At 40.2% G+C, this 19,378-nt stretch overlaps 1 protein-coding gene across 1 annotated transcript; it reads left to right on the top strand.

Annotated features, from left to right (window-relative positions):
- Positions 1-1,191: 1,191 nt before the first annotated feature.
- On the top strand, positions 1,192-17,976 carry LOC104240476 (uncharacterized). Its single transcript, XM_009795321.2, has 9 exons — positions 1,192-1,556; positions 1,900-2,250; positions 2,334-2,549; positions 9,002-9,648; positions 10,843-10,939; positions 11,027-11,080; positions 11,173-11,273; positions 15,615-15,823; positions 17,131-17,976. Exons 1-9 carry the CDS (start codon positions 1,356-1,358, stop codon positions 17,766-17,768), a joined length of 2,514 nt encoding a protein of 837 aa, XP_009793623.1. The 5' UTR covers positions 1,192-1,355; the 3' UTR covers positions 17,769-17,976.
- The last annotated feature ends 1,402 nt before the right edge of the window (positions 17,977-19,378 follow it).

The raw sequence follows: 19,378 nt of genomic DNA, 5'->3' as shown, positions 1-19,378 counted from the left end.
TGTAGGTTGTGAGGGTAATTGTGAATTTATCCTTAAAATCAAGAAAGAATTATAAAAAAATACACATGACTTCACACCATAACAAAAAAAATGGCACATATTTTTAAGTTTCACCTTACCGAGTCCATATTGTACATATTTTGAAAGTACTATCAAATTCAAAACTCGTGTTCTTACAATCATTGCTTCTAAAAGCTATGGAGTTAAATCTGTGTTCTCGCAACCATTGCTTTCACTCTCTCTTCTTCTCACATCTTCTACATATGCTTTAAGGGGCCGTCCACCATTACTGCTTCTCTCCCTGTGTCACCTAATTGCAATGTAAGAAAATTGAAAAGTAGAAGTCCACCATTAAAGGCCATTCAATGCTTTGCTTTCAAAAATAGAATTTTTTGAGTTTGTTAGTTGTTTGGATTGAGTGTTGTTCCAATTGATTGAAAATATCAAAAGAAGTTCAAAAATTAAAATTGAAGTGATTTGGAGTAGATTTGAGCAAGATTTGAGTTAAAATTCAGAAAAAACGCAAGGAAGAAGACGAAGTCAATTTTTTGCATAATTATGTATAATCTTGTATAATAGTGTATATGAGTATATAAACACATCTTATACACTATTATACACTTTTATACACCTTTATACAAGCGTCTGTAGACGAACATCTTTCACGATTTTCAGTTGTAATTTTTTACAAAACCAAACCAAATCTCCATTAAATGACTTCAAATTTTATATACAACCTCCTTATATTATTTCTAACAAGCCTAAATAACACCCACTCCAAATTTTTCACAAAATCAAATTCGGAATTTAAATCCACATATTTAAGCTTGTTAAAAATCTAATTTTCACCACCCAAATGGATTTGGTTTGTTGAACTAATAATTGAGTCACAGTTACTGATTCGAAAATTAACTTAAAAGCTTGAGCAATCTTTTTTTAAAAATTAAATAGTAATTTCGAGAATCTATTGGAATTGAACGTTGAGTATTAGCCTATTATTTTTGGACTAGTTGGTTGTAAATTAAAATATAAGTTATAAAATTGAAAAGTAGGGAGCCCAGTTATTCTAATATGAAATTTTTGCTAAAATCAATAGGCGGCGCAAAATTGGGCTATCACATGAAAATTTGAGTAATTTTCGTGTCCATTCCTGTAAATAACCCCAGTCCACCCTCCCCTTAATGGCGCCCATTTAGGCTAAGCCCAGTAAATGAACTTGGGGGAGTTTGGTGGAGAGAGAAAAATCTCTTTACAACATCGTCACTCTGGTTTATTACTGGTACATTCCATTATCAGTACAGAAGAGTACAGGGAACTCAAACTAAAAACTCTAATTCTGTTGACATATACCAAACATGGCCTTAACAATCCCAGCACAGCTCTTGCTCAAGCCACCCAATTATCGAGTGTTGCAAACCCCTGGAGGAGTTATTAGTGTAACAGTTAGAACAAGAAAAGCTCATAATTCATTGTTTTACAACTTCCATAGGTTGTATTTAGGTCTCACGGCGGCCTGCAGTGATGGAGGGGGTGAAGTTTATGTTAACCCTCACCAAGTGAAGTTTCTTTACCCCCTATTTCTCCTACTGTATTTTAGTTTCTTATTGCCTTTTGTCTCTACTCTGTCATGCTATGAGTTTCCAAACTCATTTGTGAATGTTATATAGATCATATTTCTCTCTTATAGGGAAATTTCGGTTTACAAAACACAACTTTAACCTCCAGTTCTTAATCCTAGAGATAAATAAATAAACCTGTTTGCTTAATGTCTACTTAATCGTTGAGACTACTTCCATTTTTAGAGGTGATCTTTCTTTCACTAACTCTTTCAGAGCTTATCTGCATCAAGTTTTTTTGCTTAGGTGTACATGATGATGAATCTTCCTGTTTCATTTACAGGATGTTGATAAGTTAAAGGATAGCTCATCTAACACAGGTGATGGTTACATTGCCTTGTTTGTTCGGATGCTTGGTTTGGACCATGACCCTCTAGATAGAGAACAGGCAGTCATTGCTCTCTGGAAGTATTCACTTGGAGGGAAGAAGTGTGTTGATATGTTAATGCAGTTCCGGGGTTCTGTTAATCTGACTGTGAACCTTCTAAGGTCTGAGTCTGATGCTGCTTGTGAAGCTGCTGCTGGTCTTTTGAGGATGATATCCTCAGTGAATATGTACAGAGAGCTTGTGGCAGATAGTGGTGCAATAGAAGAGATAAACGGCCTCTTGCGACGTTCTTCCCTCTCCCCAAATGTGCAAAATCTACCTCATTTTTTCTGTCCTCATGTCTTTTTGTCAGAAGCATTTGAGGCACAAGCTTGAATTTATTTCTGCAGGTGAAGGAGCAAAGCTTATGTACATTATGGAATTTATCTGTGGATGAGAAACTCAGAAACAAAATTGCCAATTCTGATCTCCTGCCTTTACTGATAAAGTTTCTGGAGGATGAAGAAGTGAAAGTGAAGGAGGCAGCTGGAAGGGTTTTGGCTAATTTAGCATTGACTGTTTCTAATCACAAGAATATGGTTGAAGCAGGTGTCATCCCAAAACTGGTAAGACAATAAGACCGGTTGATTCGTGTTCTTACACTTTCTTTGGGTAGGTATCAATTGGTCTTGAATATATTTATGAGTGTTTAAGAATTGCGAAAATTTTATTTCAATTAATCAATACACCTCAATCCTATACTAGCCGGGATCAGCTGTACGAATCCTTTGAATCCATTAAGCTCTATTCAGGTCCGTTTTGTTCCGGTAGGAAAAACAGGAACAAAAAGATTTGATTTTTAATGCAAATTAATTCGTTAAAACTAATATAGGTTGTTTGTCCAAGTTTCTAAAGTTAGATTATTTTGAAAAGTGTTTTTAAAAAGGTACTTTTGGTGAGAAGCAGTTGTGTTTGGCTAATTAATTCGAAAAGCGCTTTTGAGCATCAATTAGGTTTGACCAAGCTTTTAAAAAGTGGTTCATACTTTTGGCCAAAAAAGGCACATTTAGCCAAAAAGAAGCTTGGCCAAATAGGCTATAAAGGTTCTCTATATCTCATATTTATCTCTATATAGATATTTGAGTGTCTAACCAAAAACAGGACTGGTATCCTTGCTTCTGCTGTGTTATGCTCTTAACTATGTCTACATTTATTAGGAGCGATTGTAAGTCCTTTGACATAGCTTTCCTGTAATTTTAAGTTTACGTCGTCTCCTTTTACCACCTTCAACGTACATAATTACCACCTTCATCCATCATTATGAGTCGATATTTATGAGTCGAAGTTTCAAACTAAAATAAAGCAGACAAGGAGACTGGTAGAAAAAGGAAAAGCAGATGAAAGGTTCCATAAAGCAAAGAAGGACTCAGTCACTGATGAAAGCTTTGAATTGCTACCTGGGGACATATTGGTGAGACGCATTACTGATATGGGAGTTCTAAGAACCAATAAAATGGGGTTTCTGGCCCAATTCTTTCAGGTTCATGTGGTAACCTTTTTTATGATGAACCGTGTTAGAACTTGCTTTAAAAGATGGTGGTGGTCGGTGGATGATGATAAAATGCTATTCTGATCTGGGCGTCACCGGTTATACCTTCAAGTGAGTAGTGACTGTGAGCTCTAATGGCACAGCAATATGTTGACCCCAAAATTATCTTTCTTCTTCATCGTAAAGGCTGATTCAGTGATTGCTCAAACAGTGTTCTCAAACTTGTAAGCCCACTTTTTCCTTGTTGCTCGCATGCCAATCCCATCCTACGTGAGGAAAACCTTTGTATGCCTTATTTCCCTTTTTATGCCTGTGCCCTAACAACTTTTTACCTCGAACGGTCTCATAGCAAGGTGGTGTTGACACAGCTAGTATCCTACTAAAGTGGTAGTTGATCTAGGTCCTGTTTTTCCTTTTTGGAAGCCATGCCCCCTAAAAAAGCTGTCCACCTGTCACTGTCCGAGGATCTATTGGGACATTCTGCAAAAAGCTAGAATCAAAGACCAACCAGAGTTGTCGTGTTCAGAAGATATTTTATATTTACTTCAATTCAATTTCAGAGAAGAGAGAACCTATCTGGTGACTTTCCCCTCTGTATTCGTCTTGGATACGTCAATTTTTCTTATTACCTTCTGGAACTCCAGGATTTTCCATGTGCCATTAAGAAAAAGAGATCTAGAATATAATTTGCTGGTTCTTGAACAAGGATAGGGAGGAAAGAACCTAATAGAACTTAATAGATACAGAAAAGATGGTGGGAGGTAGTACGATATCCCGTGGAATTAGTCGAGGTGCGCGCAAGCTGGCCCAGACATCACGGTTATAAAAAAATAGATATAGAAAAGATACAACAACAACAACATACCCAGTAAAATCCCACTAGTGGGGTCTGGGGAGGGTAGGATGTACGCAGACCTTACCCCTACCCCGGAAGGGTAGAGAGGCTGTTTCCGGGAGACCCTCGGCTCAACAAGAGATATAATAATTTCAAAAAGACACGAAAGGAGAGATAGGTAACAACAAAAAAAGCAAGAGAAGTGATAATTATATCTTAAAATAGACCAAATAGGTGAAAGGGAGTGCAATAATAAAATCATATGAAAAATAACAAAATAGTGTGAACATAACATATACCGCTAGCAGACCTAGGCATAACTCTATCAGACTACCCTGTACAAAGAGGGAAAAACTATGAACTACCCCTAGCCTACAACCCTAATGCTCGACCTCCACGCTTTCCTATCAAGAGCCTTGTCCTCGAAATCTCGAGTCGCGCCATGTCTTGCCTGATCGACTCTCCCCAATTCTTCTTAGGACGCCCTCTACCTCTTCTCGTGCCTGCCAAAGCCAACCGCTCGCACCTCCTAACCGGGGAATCTATGGTTCTCCTCCGCACGTGTCCATACCACCTAAGCCTCGCTTCCCGCATCTTGTCGTCCACATGAGCAATGCCCACCTTCTCCCTAATAACTTCATTCCTTATCTTATCCAGTTTAGTATGCCCGCACATCCATCTCAACATCCTCATCTCGGCTACATTCATCTTCTGGATATGTGAATTCTTAACTGGCCAACACTCAGCCCCATATAACATAGCCGACCTAACCACCGCTCTGTAGAACTTACCTTTGAGTTTCAATGGTACCCTCTTGTCACATAGGGCTTCAGATGCTAACCGCCATTTCATCCACCCCACCCCAATGCGGTGCGTGACATCCCCGTCGATCTCCCCATCACCCTGGATAATAGACCCTAGGTACTTGAAACTTTCTCTCTTGGGGATGACTTGTGAGTCGAGCCTCACCACCCCGTCCGCTTCCCTTGACACACCGCTGAACTTACACTCCAGATATTCCGTCTTGGTCCTACTCAACTTGAAACCTTTGGACTCCAGAGCCTGCCTCCACACCTCCAATCACTCATCAACACCGCTATGCGACTCATCGATCAAAACTATATCATCAGCGAACAACATACACCATGGCACCTCCCCTTGAATATGGTGTGTCAAGGCATCCATCGTCAGAGCAAATAAGAAAGGGCTAAGCGCAGATCCTTGGTGTAACCCCATAATCACCGGAAAAAGCTCAGTGTCACCTCCCGCAGTCTTGACCTGAGTCTTAGCTCCATCATACATATCCTTTATCGATTCAATGTATTTTACCGACACCCGTTTCACTTCTAGGCACCGCCAAAGAACGTCCTTAGGGACCCTGTCATATGCCTTTTCTAGGTCAATAAACACCATGTGCAAATTCCTCTTTCTCTCCCTGTATTTTTCCACCAACCTCCTTATTAGGTGGATAGCTTCCGTAGTAGAACGTCCCGGCATGAATCCGAACTGATTTTCAGAAATAGATACCGCCCTCCTCACCCTCCCTTCCACCACCCTCTCCCAAACTTTCATGGTATGGCTTAACAACTTGATGCCCCTATAATTGTTACAATTCTGGATATCGCCTTTGTTTTTAAACGGTGGAATTATCAAACTACACCTCCACTCATCTGACATCCTCTTCGTCTTGAAAATAACATTAAACAACCCAGTCAGTCATTCTAAGCCCGCTCTACCCACGTACCTCCAAAATTCTACTGGAATCTCGTCTGGTCCTGTCGCTTTGCCCCGACTCATCTTACCCACAACTTTCACTACCTCCTCAACCTTGATACGCCTACAGTACCAAAGTAACGATGACTCTCGGAGTGTCCCAACTCCCCTAGAACGATGCTACTGCTCCCCTCTTCATTCAGAAGTTCATGAAAGTACGTCTGCCATCTATGCTTAATATGGGAGTCTTCCGTCAATACTCTGGCTTCCTCCTCTTTGATGTACCTCACTTGATCCAGGTCACGAGCCATTCTCTCTCGCTTTAGCCAGCCGAAATAGCTTCTTGTCCCTACCTTTGCCCCCAGTTCCTCATACAAACGATCAAACGCAACAGTCTTAGCATCTGTGACCGCTAATTTTGCCTCTTTCCTGGCTTCCTTGTACCTCACTCTGTTTGTTCTCCTCTGCTCCTCATCGGTACTCTCCACTAACGCAAGGTGCGCCAGTTTCCTTGCTTCCACTTTACCTTGGACCACACCATTCCACCACCAGTCGCCTCGGTGCCCGCCATAGTAGCCCTTCGATACCCCTAACGCCTCTCTTGCCGCCTCCCTAATACTGTTCGCCGTCGCCGTCAACATAGCGCTAGCATCCCTACTACTCTTCCAGGCACCCATAGCCAACAGCCGCCCCTCCAACTCATGCGCATTATCCTTAGCCAAAGCACCCCACCTGATCCTCGGTTGACCCCGTACAAACCTCTTCTTCTTTATCACGATACCAACATCCATCACCAGGAGCCTATGTTGAGTCGCGAGGGTCTCACTCGGGATCACCTTACAATCCTCGCATACCCCCTATCACACCTCCTGAGGAGGATATAATCAATCTGGGTCTTAGCCACCATACTCCGGAAGGTAACCAAATGCTCCTCCCTCTTCGGGAAACTAGAGTCCGCAATCACCAACTCAAAAGCCCTAGCGAAATCCAATAGAGAAACACCACCTACGTTCCTATCCCCCAAGCCGAAGCCACCGTGCACGTCGCCATAGCCCCCAGCCGACGACCCAATATGACCATTGAAATCCCCTCCTATAAATAACTTCTCCGTTGATGGAATACCCCGCACCACCTCATCAAACCCCTCCCAGAAGCGCCTCTTAACCTCCTCGCCCAAGCCCGCTTGCGGCGCGTACGCGCTATCGACATTCAGAGTGCTCCCTCCAACTACTAACTTAATCGCCATCAATCTGTCATTCACCCGCCTAACCTCAACCACTGACTCCTTAAGCTCCCTATCCACCAAAATACCCACTCCGTTCTTGCCCTTCACGCGTCCGGAGTACCACAATTTAAACCCGTCCACATTCCTCGCCTTCGATCCTACCCATTTGGTCTCCTGAACACAAGCTATATTGACCTTCCTCTTCCGGAGAATCTTCGCTAACTCTATGGACTTACCTGTTACGTCCCTATATTCCACGATCCAATCCTCAACCTACAGGCTCCCTTGTTGCCTTTACCCCCTCTGGGCCCCGTCCCACCCCATGACCCGTATCCTACCCCCCGCCCCACCACCCGCCCACCCCGGCCACCCCGAGGACATGACCCTACTCTGCCATTATGAACCACAACCGTTATTCCTACGTTGGTCTAGACAAAAATGCAACTACAAACAAGCAAAGCTATAAACTAGAATGTGACAAATATCCTAAACTACTACAGCAACAAATTAACTTAAACAAATAGGTGAGGGGAGGTACCAATTCCCGCGGATAGAACTTGAACTTTCGACTTGCTATACTCCCGATGCTGTGGAACCCGACGTCCAGCCCTTAGGACTACGAACCAACCCGCCTGCTCTGTTGCGTTTGTTCGTACACCTCCCAACGTAACCGATCTGTTGGTTTGCTCGTACACCAGATCTGCTGCTGGCCCGACTCGCCGGAAAACAATGGCGGACCCTGTAAAACCCACGAACCCCAACGTCCAACAAAGTGCAACCTAGAAAACACACAAACACACAACGGAATCGAGAAAAAGAGACAAATGCTGGACTGTCACCGTCACCACCTGTGACACACAGATCTGCTGCTGGCCCGACTCACTGGAAAACAATGACGAACCTGTAACAGTGAAGCGACGCCGGGAAAAGAAGAAGGGCGACAAAAATAAAGTACAAAGAAGAAGGGGAAGCACAGAGAAGGGGTTGGGGTTGACGCCGGAAACAAGAGCGGCGCCGGTGTAGCGTTGCTCGCCGGCCTAGCCCCTGCTAGGGTTAAGAAGAGGGCAGAAAGAGAGGGGGGAAGGAAAGGGGAAACGCGGAGGGAGAGATAGAGAGAGGGGGAGAGAGAGAGGGGTGTGCTTACCTGGCTTACCCGTCCACGCCGGTGCCGGTGCTGGCGAAGTTCACCGCAAAGCTTACCGTTGGAATTAGACCGTTTGTATTCAGAGGGCGTGTAGTAGAGAGAGAGTCGAATCAGGGAAGTTGCTCCATTTTGTCTCTTAATAGATACAGAAAAGATCTAAAATATAATTAGTTGGTTCTTGAACAAGGATAGGGAGGGAAACGAAATAGATACATAGTAGAAATCGAAAGAAATGAAGGTCATGGTTCATGATATACATGTAATTCTACAAACCATGTAAAAGATCAGACAAGTTGACAATGTAATTCACTAGTAAGGCATTCATGAAGAGATTGTTATACGTAGTTGGATTAAGCAAGAATGTCTAACGCTTCTTAGTCTCATCTTCTGCTTATAACATGTAGGTGATTTGATCTATAAAAACATTGTTAATTTGTTGAATCTGTTGCAAGTCTACTGCAATGTCCTCCAGAAAAGAAGTTAGTTTTTATCATTTTTATTATTGTTTGTGGCATATTTAGGGCTGGATTTTTTAATCCATTTTCGGTGGTTAATGTCTTTGATGCCGCAAAACTGAAGCTCAGAGAATTTCATTACCTTGGAGCTGTGCAGGCAATGCTCTTGAAAAATGAGGTGGAGGGATCTAAGGTCATTAGAAAAGAAGCGAGGAATGCGTTGCTGGAACTTGCTAAAGATGAGTACAGCAAGATTCTTATCATGGAGGAAGGTCTTCTTCTGGTCCCTTTAGTTGGTGCAGTTGCCTACAAGTCCTTCAGGCCAGCTCTGTATTCATGGCCTTCTTTGCCTGATGGTACGAAACTTGACCAGAACCCAAAAACTTCAAGATATGGCGCCTCTGAATTACTTCTTGGATTAAATATTGAGGATAAGAATGCAAACATTGAGGAAGCAAAGATGAAGGCAATGGTAGGACGCACTCAACAGCAATTTCTTGCACGTATTGGGGCAATAGAAATGGAAGAAGATAATATATCCAGTGGTGAACTTTCATCAAATCCAAGGCTTACTCTTTTGCCGTGGATGGATGGCGTGGCTCGCTTGGTTTTAATTCTTGGACTTGAAGATGAGTCAGCTATTGCTAGAGCTGCAGAGGCCATTGCAGATGTATCTGTTAATGAGCAAATGCAGGTTTCGTTTAAAGAAGCAGGTGCTATAAACCCTCTTGTTCGGCTAATTAACCATCCTAGTGACACTGTTAAATTAGCTGTTATTCGGGCTCTGGAGAGGCTATCTATCAGGTAGTTATCATATTTACTTTAAGATGTTATACTCTTCCATGTAGTTAAGACACATTAATGACTTATCTAATTATGTCCTATGTGATTATGGCTCTGTGGTAAAGGTTCATTGATTTACTTTCAGCAGTGAGCCGTGAAAGTTCTCTCCTTTATTTAATATTGATGTTAGGGGCGTAATCATCTGATAATTGCACTTTAGAAAAGGTGAATTCTTCCTCCATTATGTGCTTACTTTGGAGCAAATATGATTCATGGCTCTGGTATTGGACTAAGCTCTTAAAAGGATCTTACTGTAAAGCAACTTGTTCAATTAACAATTCTTGTGATTCTATTAGATTTGCTGTTATTTGCTAAATTTGTCTTGTAATTCTTTTGTTTCCATGGTTATGAGACATAAATGACTTGTTGCAGCTAAATATTTCAATCTGTATGACTCCCTTTAATGTCTTTTTTTTTTTTTGATTTGCACGGGGTGTCCGAGTCTCTTCGAGCCCCGACTATTCCCGGGGGTGCACAGGCCCTCGGCAAGGAGTTTCCCGCAAGTGCACCACGGTTAATTCAGGTTTTACCCAGTCCGATGGCCCTCAGAAATTGTTTGCACCCAGTGGGTTTCGAACTTGAGACCTTGAAAGGGAGCAAACCCCAAGGCTCAAGTCAATTGCCACCAGGCCAACCCCCGAGGGTTAACTCCCTTTAATGTCTTAAAATCTTCTGCTTAGCACGTAGCAGAAAAAGTTCACTTTCCTTCTTTGGACCTTAATGTTAAGGGCCTAGTGATCGGGTCCATGCATTTTTGAGCAAAATTCTTCTGCCATAATGTGATTTTTTTCTCTGTTGCTTTGATAGTAAGCAAAACTCTTTAAAAAGTGTTTCTTCGAAGCCAGACCAACGTTTGTTAGAAAGATTATTTAGAATTATGATGCTGCTGACACACAGACTTTTACTAACTTTGTCGTAGTACTTTTTCAGCTTGTCACAACTTTCATTCTCTCATTCTTGCAGTTAAGTGTAATTCTTCCATATTGTATTAGATGGTTTAAAGTTCACACTATAGCTTGAAAGAGTTTGGAACAGAATTCATTATGCACTTTGTGTTCCTGTTTTTTACTCTCCTTGGTTTAAGAATAAGTTAATCTATCCTGTTCAACGTGCACCTATGGCTAATTATATTGTTTCATGTCTTTCTGGATGAAGTAATGACGTATGCCAAATAATGGAAGCAGAAAATGTTTTGCATTCTTTGATTTACTTGCTCAGTAACTCTGAGATCTCTAAGAGCATGACAAATATGGTAATGCAATTTATTTTGTACTCTACAAAATGTTGATTAGTCATATTCTTGTTCCACAGAAGTAAAATGATATTGTTTCCTACGCAGATATTGGATATTCTTACTCGGATCCTAGATCCTAGCAAAGAAATGAAATCAAAGGTCTGGAGCTATCACTCTTTAGTTCTTCGAGGGAGCTCAAATTTGTTCTACAACCTCTATGAGTGACTCTTTTCTTTCTGGGTTATCTTCAGTTTTATTATGGACCAGTTAATGGGTCGACAAAGGAATGGAGTGCAGCAAGAAATGCAGGGTTGACTGGAAATGAAAATGAGAAAGTTGCATCAACAACCAGGTTTCATGTTTGTTTCCATGTTTTGTAGTCCTTCCCTCCCTATTGTATCTATGTGTTCCATGCTGATCTTGAATTTTTTAGTTCATGAATACCTGCTTCCCATGATATCAGTCTTGCAGAGCTTTTTAATGAGCCTACAATTATTTATTTGGGATATCTGAGTCTTAACTATAACAACAATCACTTGCTACATTAACAGGCTCTTGATTTTGGATATCTGATACCGAAGAGTGGGAGGGAGGGAATGGTGAGGCTGATTGAGCTGGGCAGGAAGGGAGACTAAACATTAAGGAACTCACAAGACAGCCAGTTAGGTTTGGTCAGGGGTGGGTTTGGAAGAGGGTAACAGGGTGTCTAATATCCCTTATACACTCTGTTTTCGTAGCCCGTTATGTAAAGTGGAGTGTTCACCTTAAGGGATGTGGATCACTTTCTCTACTAGTCCAATACTTGAGAATTGAGTCTTTTCCTAGTGGAATCCGCATCTAAAGTCACCAAAATGTAACTTGTTAGAATATCAAGTAAATACGTGTCCAGATTTATACATATCTAGACAATGTACAAGAGGTGCTCCTTATATAAGAGTTTTAGGCTGTGTATAATATGGTCGGTAATCAATCTTTATAATAATGAGGTAACAACAACAACAACAACAACAACATCCCCGTATAATACCACAAGTGGGGTCTGGGGAGGGTAATATGTACGCAGACCTTACCCCTACCCCGAGGGGCAGAGAGGCTGTTTCCAGGAGACCCTCGGCTCAAGAGAGCAACAAGAGACGATATATTAGTACTATCAATAGACTCATAATAAAATAACATAAAATACATAACATAAAATAACAAAATAACAGCAATATAAGAAATATAGGAAATACGAAAAAGATGGAAAGTATACTAATATCCAACAGATAAAGCCCTGCATCAGTAGCTGATCAGTAGCATCCTAAGACTAACTCCTAACTGGCTAGTCTCGCTCTAGTGCGCTGTAGAAATATTCACAACTTCCCCCTAACCTACAACCTTAATGCTCGACCTCCGCAATTCCCTGTCCAGGGCCATGTCCTCAGTAATCCTAAGTCGTGCCATGTCCTGCCTGATTACCTCTCCCCAATACTTCTTAGGTCTCCCTCTACCTCTCCTCGTGCCCACCACAACCAGTCGCTCACACCTCCTCACTGGTGCATCAGTGCTCCTCCTCTGAATGTGCCCGAACCATCTGAGTTTTGCTTCCCGCATCTTGTCTTCTATGGGGACCACGCCCACCTTCTCTCGAATATCTTCATTCCTAATCCTATTATATAGGAATATCCTAAGTATCCTGTAGAACATTTTATAAGATTTTCCTTATTCAAGTATGATGAATCTGGACACGTATTGACTTGATATTCTAACTGGTTCCCTCAAAATCAGAGTGGGGAAACTAACTTGAGTACATAAAATGTTGAGGCAAAAATCCATTATGATAGTGCACAATCATTAAAAAGAAAAGCGGTACCAGATTTCTTTTCTCCGAAAATGCGCTGGTACTGCACAAATAGTACTTCTTGCACTACACAAAAAAAGGATTCTCAATGACTGTAAAGAGATATGGTGTATCAGTTTGACATGAATTGGTAGAGCTAGATATTCAAAAATCAAAAGAGTTTGCCAGCCATTTAAAAAGTTGCAGTTCCGGTCGCCGGAGAAATGAACGGTGCTTGGATGATCGTAGAGAGAGAAGAAACGCTTGATCAATCATCTACAGAGTAGGGTGCCAGTTTCTAGAAAGAGGAGCAGGGTTGGGCACCAAAATGAAAAAACTTTGGCTCGGCAGGTAGCACACGTTGGTTGGTGCCACCGCCAGTAGCAGAAGCTATTTGTGTCTTTACCAAGATCGTAGTTGCTCCGTTACCATGTCAAAATAGAGCAAAAATACTTCTCATTGACCTTATTAACAATGTATTAGAGGTGCTCCTTATAGGAGTCTTAGCTATGATGGTAGTTAATCGTTTTTATCCTTATAAGGTAAGTAAATATTCCTCTGCAATTAAATAGAGAATATGCTACAGTAGCCTTTAGAATTTTCTATAAGATTTTCCTTACAAGTGTAATGAATCTTGACGTGTATAAATCTAGACACATATTCACTTGATATCTAACATAACTGATTTTAGCTTAACTGGATAATTGCCAAAAGTGCAGGAATTTTCGGGAATGTTGACAAGAAAGTAATTCCTCGCGTTTCACCTTCGGAGAGATATCAATCAACTGTTTTGGAGTTATATCTTCTTTCACGTTTCACATTCCAAGCTATAACACCCAGTACTTGGGCTCTTTCCTTTGTTAACATGGCCAGAGAGGAAGGGGAAAGAGTTGTTTTGGATGAGTATACTTCACTAGGAGCTTTAACATGGTTCTACAGTAAAACCCTAGGCTTAGTCAGGGTGTTATCAAAAGTCATCTCTTTGTTGCTTAAAGCGATGAACTGAGGGATCATCGCTTTATGGGTGAAGTAATGCGCTTCAGAGAGGTTTGTGCTTCAACCAATGACGCGCAAAGTGATTTCAATGAGAAGCGGTAAATCTCAAATTTGAGGAGTTAGATTAATATTGAAATTACTGTATATTGAATGTTGACATTAGTTATTCTAATTGAAATTTGATAATAATAATAATAATAATAATAATAATAATAATAATAATAATAATAATAATAATAATAAATTCATATATTTGATACTTTTAATTTTCCGTAATTTGTGCACTTCACTTTAAAGAAGTGTGCTCTTCACTTCTCGCTTTCACTTTTAAAACCACGGATAAGTCATGTGAAGGAGCTTGAACTTACAAACTCATCCCCACTAATTTTGAATAACAGATCCTGATAAAAAAAATGTCGAGTACCAAGAATGTAGAGGTTATATGACATTTTTGTAAACATGTGACAGTAGTTCTTCTTGGAGCTCATTTAGATTGTTTACACAGAACTCAGTCTTCATGAAGTAAGATTTGATGAGTGAGATTAGTTAACTTAACTTACCAACAACAACAATATACCCAGTATAACCGCACACAATGGGGTCTGGGAAGGATAGTGTGTACGCAGTCTCTACCTTGTGAAGATAGAGAGGTTGTTTCCAATAGACCCTCGGCTCAGGAAGCACCACATTAGTTAACATAACTTAGTAAATGGAAAAAAGTGGTTCTTTCAACTGAACTGGATCTGAGGAGGGTTGAAAGGATAGAAGCTGAGCTGTTAAGTCATTTTTCTTGCCTATAATTGACTTTGATGCTACTTAGTCAAGTAATTTGGCATCTGACTGAAGTGTGCACAAAAGAAGCTAGTTTTCACATATACGAGACTTAACAATAAGATATGCACTAAGTTTATGTGGACTCTGTCTAGACAACTGCAGATGGAAGTGAGGCTCTCTCTAATGAGAAAATTGATGCTGTGAGCTGCTAATGTTTAAGTCAGGATTCCTTTTGATTGCAAATGTGACCTGGTCTATATCTTTTTTAGATTCTCCCTAGGTTCTATATGTGTGGTCATGTGAAGCTTTAAATGGTAGTCCATTGCTCAAAGATGTTTCAGGAGTGTTCTTAATTTTGTCTGTCTGCGAAACCCAATTGTAACATCTCCAGCAGTGCTCACTGCATTTGATGATCCAGATAATGAGTTTTCTTAATGCTAGCACACAGTGTTAAGTAACAAGGTAACCATCCCACATTTGATAGTTGTATGATTATCAAATCGTTTCCAAGGCTTACATGCTCTAAGATCGCAAACTTGGGCTTGAGTTTTAGGGTGGGTGAGGACCAAACTGTTAAGTTTGTTGGGGCACTAGTTGGAACTTGCATTATTGTGGTTTGAGTTGATGTTGATTTGTAACTCGCAATGTTTAAAGGTGATGGTCATCATGTCTACATGCATTATTGGGATATCGGATATTACAATTAAAACAATTGTGTAAACTTTATGCTCTTAGGTTCAAAGACTCATTCCTTCATCCTCATTTTATTTTGACTAGACAAAGGGTAAAGGGCATATCTGGGGAAGTTTTGGTTCCTTCTCAATTTTGGTGGAAGTATTCTTCCAAATGATTTTGTTGACATGTAAATGCATTATGTAATTAAAGTTGCATAATAACAACATTGTTCATGTTGCAATTATCTTTAGTTCATCAAAAAGACATTTATTTGTGCTGCAGACGAGCAGTTGATCATCTTCATCAGTTTTGAGATATTCGAATGTAGGACTCTATTAAGTGCTTCATACTAGTTGGTGTTACAGCAGATATAAGATGAATCAATTCACTATTTCATGGTGAATCAAACTCTGAGTTTCATTTTTGCAGCTTGGAAACTGCCAATGTGGTGGATCTCTTAGATTCTGCTGTTCTATCTCGCCTAGTTGATATCATGAGGACATCATCCCCAGATTTGCAGAGGAAATCTGCTTCAATTCTTGAGTTTGCCGCAGTTATTGAGCCATGCACAGAAAAGATACTGTCCGTTGACCTAGAAAGTGGGCTGGATGGTGTTTTCCAGCAGAAAACTTTAAATGGTATGAGAGACTACTTGCCCTCAATCCTCATTAAGGCCCAGTCTATCAGAAGTGTGGCTTCACTTTTCCCTTTTTAGTAGGTTTGTTGATTCCTCTTTGAAGTACGGAGTAGTCTGTCACTGCTGCTGTTCAACATAACATGGTAATATGGAAGTCTTAGGAAATCTTCTCGAGAATACTACCTTGAACAAGGAAACCATGGTTTCTGTTTGATTTCAAGGAATGTCAATGTGCTTGTAAATTTCAAAACTACTGCCTTCCACTACTAAAGTAGGAGATTAGGATGTTCTTTTCTGGCATTTAGGCCACAAATTATGCCCCATGAACTTAAAATTAATAGTTTTCCTAGTTCACCTTGGGCATGTACTGGTTACATTTTTGGATTCAGTTGTGATCCAAAACATTTTACCTTCCATTTACACCAAATTATTATCATTCACTTGCCAATTGCCTCTCTCTCTCTCTCTCTCTCACTTTTTTGGGTACAATTCTAGTTTCCACCTTTCAGTTTTTTCATTCGTCTTATTTTTCTGTGCTTCAAATACCCGGAGTATGCTTTAGCAAATTCACCAATATTACTATTCATGTGTCTCTGAGCTTCTTTGCTGAGGAAATGTCCAAACTCCCAGAAGTGCTCAACCTGTACCAAGTTCTTGACAATAGTGGTGTGCCTTTTGTATTCATTGCTTTACTGTTATGTAGTATATATTTCTCTTCAGTTCTGTGGAAATGCTCATTCTTAACCACCACAAGTTAATTTTAGTAACCGCGTAAAACTGTAGACTTACAGATGACTTGAGAGTTCTTACATATGTGACCAGTTCACTGTTTTCCTCAGGTCGGTACTGAGTAAATCATTCTTTAAACGGAAACTAGAAGATAAATTTGGTAGTCAGTGATCTGCGTTAATCTGTTTATCTAAGACGAAATTTTTGGCACAGGGTTTTCACATTCATGGGCTGCAGAGACTTGCTTGTGTCTTTTTATGCTGTCCTTTGATTTATGTATTGTAGCCAGCATATTGGAGGCTGTTTCAAGTAGTTTCTAAAAGATGATTCTGCATAGTTTGACTTGTGAGCCATTTAATAGCTCGTTCTGGTGGAAAAAGATTCTAATCTATGTTACTTGGCTAAACGAAGAAAACATACAAGCCTCTATGGGGATAATCTGATGATATTTAGTCAATATTCTTACTTTGGTGGTGTGGGGATTCTATGCTAAATACTAGCCTCTATCAAGACTTGATAATATTTGTCTTAAGTTCTATTGGAAATAAATAACTTGCTGGATTCATCATGATATTGCAGATGCAGAATCTAAAATAGATCTGCAGAACCCAGAACTTCATGCGCTTGAGGTTGAAGAGGCTGGTCATGCGATATCTGCAGCATCCCGGCTACTTACAAGACTGCTGGACTTTGAGCAGTTCTGTTGTAAAGTAAATGCATCTCATTTCACAAAGTTACTGCAAAAGGTTCTCAAATCAGACATCCCTCTTTACCACAAAGACTGGGTTGCTGCCTGTCTTTTGAAGCTCCGCTATCTCTCTGGTCCATATTTTGACTATGATAATCCGATCAACTTAGAGGTAACTCTTTATGAGACGATCCCAAGGCTGGTAGAACAGATCAAGACTTCATATTCACCGGAAGTACAGGAGACTGCTGTTGTAGAACTCAACAGAATAATCGCTGAAGAGGTGGTGAATTCCACCAGAGCCGTGGCTGCAGAGGGAGGGATATTTCCATTGGTGAAGCTGCTCGAAAATCAGAGTGAACGAGCTGTTGAAGCATCTCTAGCAATACTGTATAATTTGAGCATGGACAGTGAGAATCATGCTGCGATTATAGCTGCAGGAGCTGTGCCAATTTTGAGACGACTTGTACTAGCGCAACGGTCACATTGGATGCGAGCTCTGAGATTGCTTAGGACATTACCTACATGATGAATTCAGCTAAATTCTTTTAGAGGATTACCAGTTGTAATATAAGAATTTTGAGTTCATCTTGTTAGTCATATAGCCTTCTTTATACAAAACCCTCTATTTAGTCTTCAAGCTGGTCTCTTCTGTGAAGAGAGAATTTTGTGAGTTGAGCCAGTAACAGATATGTAATGCTAACTGTGTGACCTTCAAAGAATTGGTTTTAGTTCTATATTTTGTGTTTCTTTTTTGAAAACTAAATTGTTTTTCCAAAGCTGAACCAACAGGCACTAATTTCATCTTTGGCCATATTTCGTGCTTCAGAAACCCAAAGAAGAGAGATTATTATTCTTATAATCATTAATTAAATGAGACCCATACTCATTTTTCAAACTTATATAATTTAATAAGTGGTTACAAGGTCAAATAATGTCCAAAATCATTATCTTCTGAAATCCATTAATTTTTTTTAGACGACATCCAGGGTGATTTACATAATTGCTTATGGTTTCCTAAAATATTCCATATTATACAATTATTAATTGAGTAGCATGTTCTACAATCTTAACATAGTATAAAATACAGTAGTTCTTATGAAAGTTCAAGAGGGGTGAATTGTAGCCTTTTTATATTTTTAGTCGACTACTCTTCAGACCAAGTCGGCTTATACGGAGACAGCCTGAACAAGACTGTTAGTACTACAATTTAAACAAATACTAATCACAACAAACAATAATGGTATATAATAAAATACGGGAACAATAAAGTGAATGACACTAGAAATTATATACTGGTTCGGAATCAATGTGGTATTCTAATCCAATCCCCTTGGGTTGCAAGGTTCTTATCTCTTTGTAAATTGGGTTGAGTACAACTTGTGTGATTTTCAACGTTCACCACCAACGTATACAAGGTTGGTTTACACTCGCTCTCACCAACAACGAACAAGGGTTGGTTTTAATACGTTCACCAACAATGCAAAAGGTTGGTTTTCACTCGCTCACCAATAACGAACAATGACACAACCTCTCAGGACAGACCGCCTCTCCAATATTTTTTGTCTCTCTTCTCTCTTTTGTGCACAGAGTAAATCTACTAAAAGTAAATTACAATGCTTGTTAATAGTAGAATTAAGAACTTGTAGTTGGGTAAAAAATTATATAGAAAGCTACGTACATTTCTTCCTTCACCTCCGCTTTATAGCCTTTCAACTTGTTCTAGCTATTTTATGACCCAACGGAAACTGACTGTTGCTCCTTATTTGTTTCCATAATTTGTCTTGGTAACTTCTTGAAAGCTCCTTTCTTCCTTAAATTGATTTGACCGTTGCTTGATTGGTCTTCTATTCAATGACTTCAAGAATATTTGTTTTCATATATTGCTTGGTCAATCTTCTCACACCATATATTGATCCCGGACATAGGGATGACAATGGTGCAGTGCGGGACGAGCAGGTTTGAACATTAGCGAGGTGGTGCGGGTTTGAGACTTTGCGGTTGCAGGGCGGGGCGGGTTCAATTTTTAAATTAAAAAAATAACGCATGGCGAGGGGGGACGCGGGTGGGGATTTAATTTTAACTGTTTGTTAATGCAAAACTGCCACTTAACTGTCTCTTCTTCTTCTTTCCCATTTT

This window comes from Nicotiana sylvestris, chromosome 8 (assembly GCF_000393655.2).
Source record: "Nicotiana sylvestris chromosome 8, ASM39365v2, whole genome shotgun sequence".
NCBI classification, from domain to species: Eukaryota; Viridiplantae; Streptophyta; class Magnoliopsida; order Solanales; family Solanaceae; genus Nicotiana; species Nicotiana sylvestris.
The sequence above is the reverse complement of the archived record's forward strand: the minus strand, read 5'-3'. Positions and strand labels throughout refer to the sequence as shown.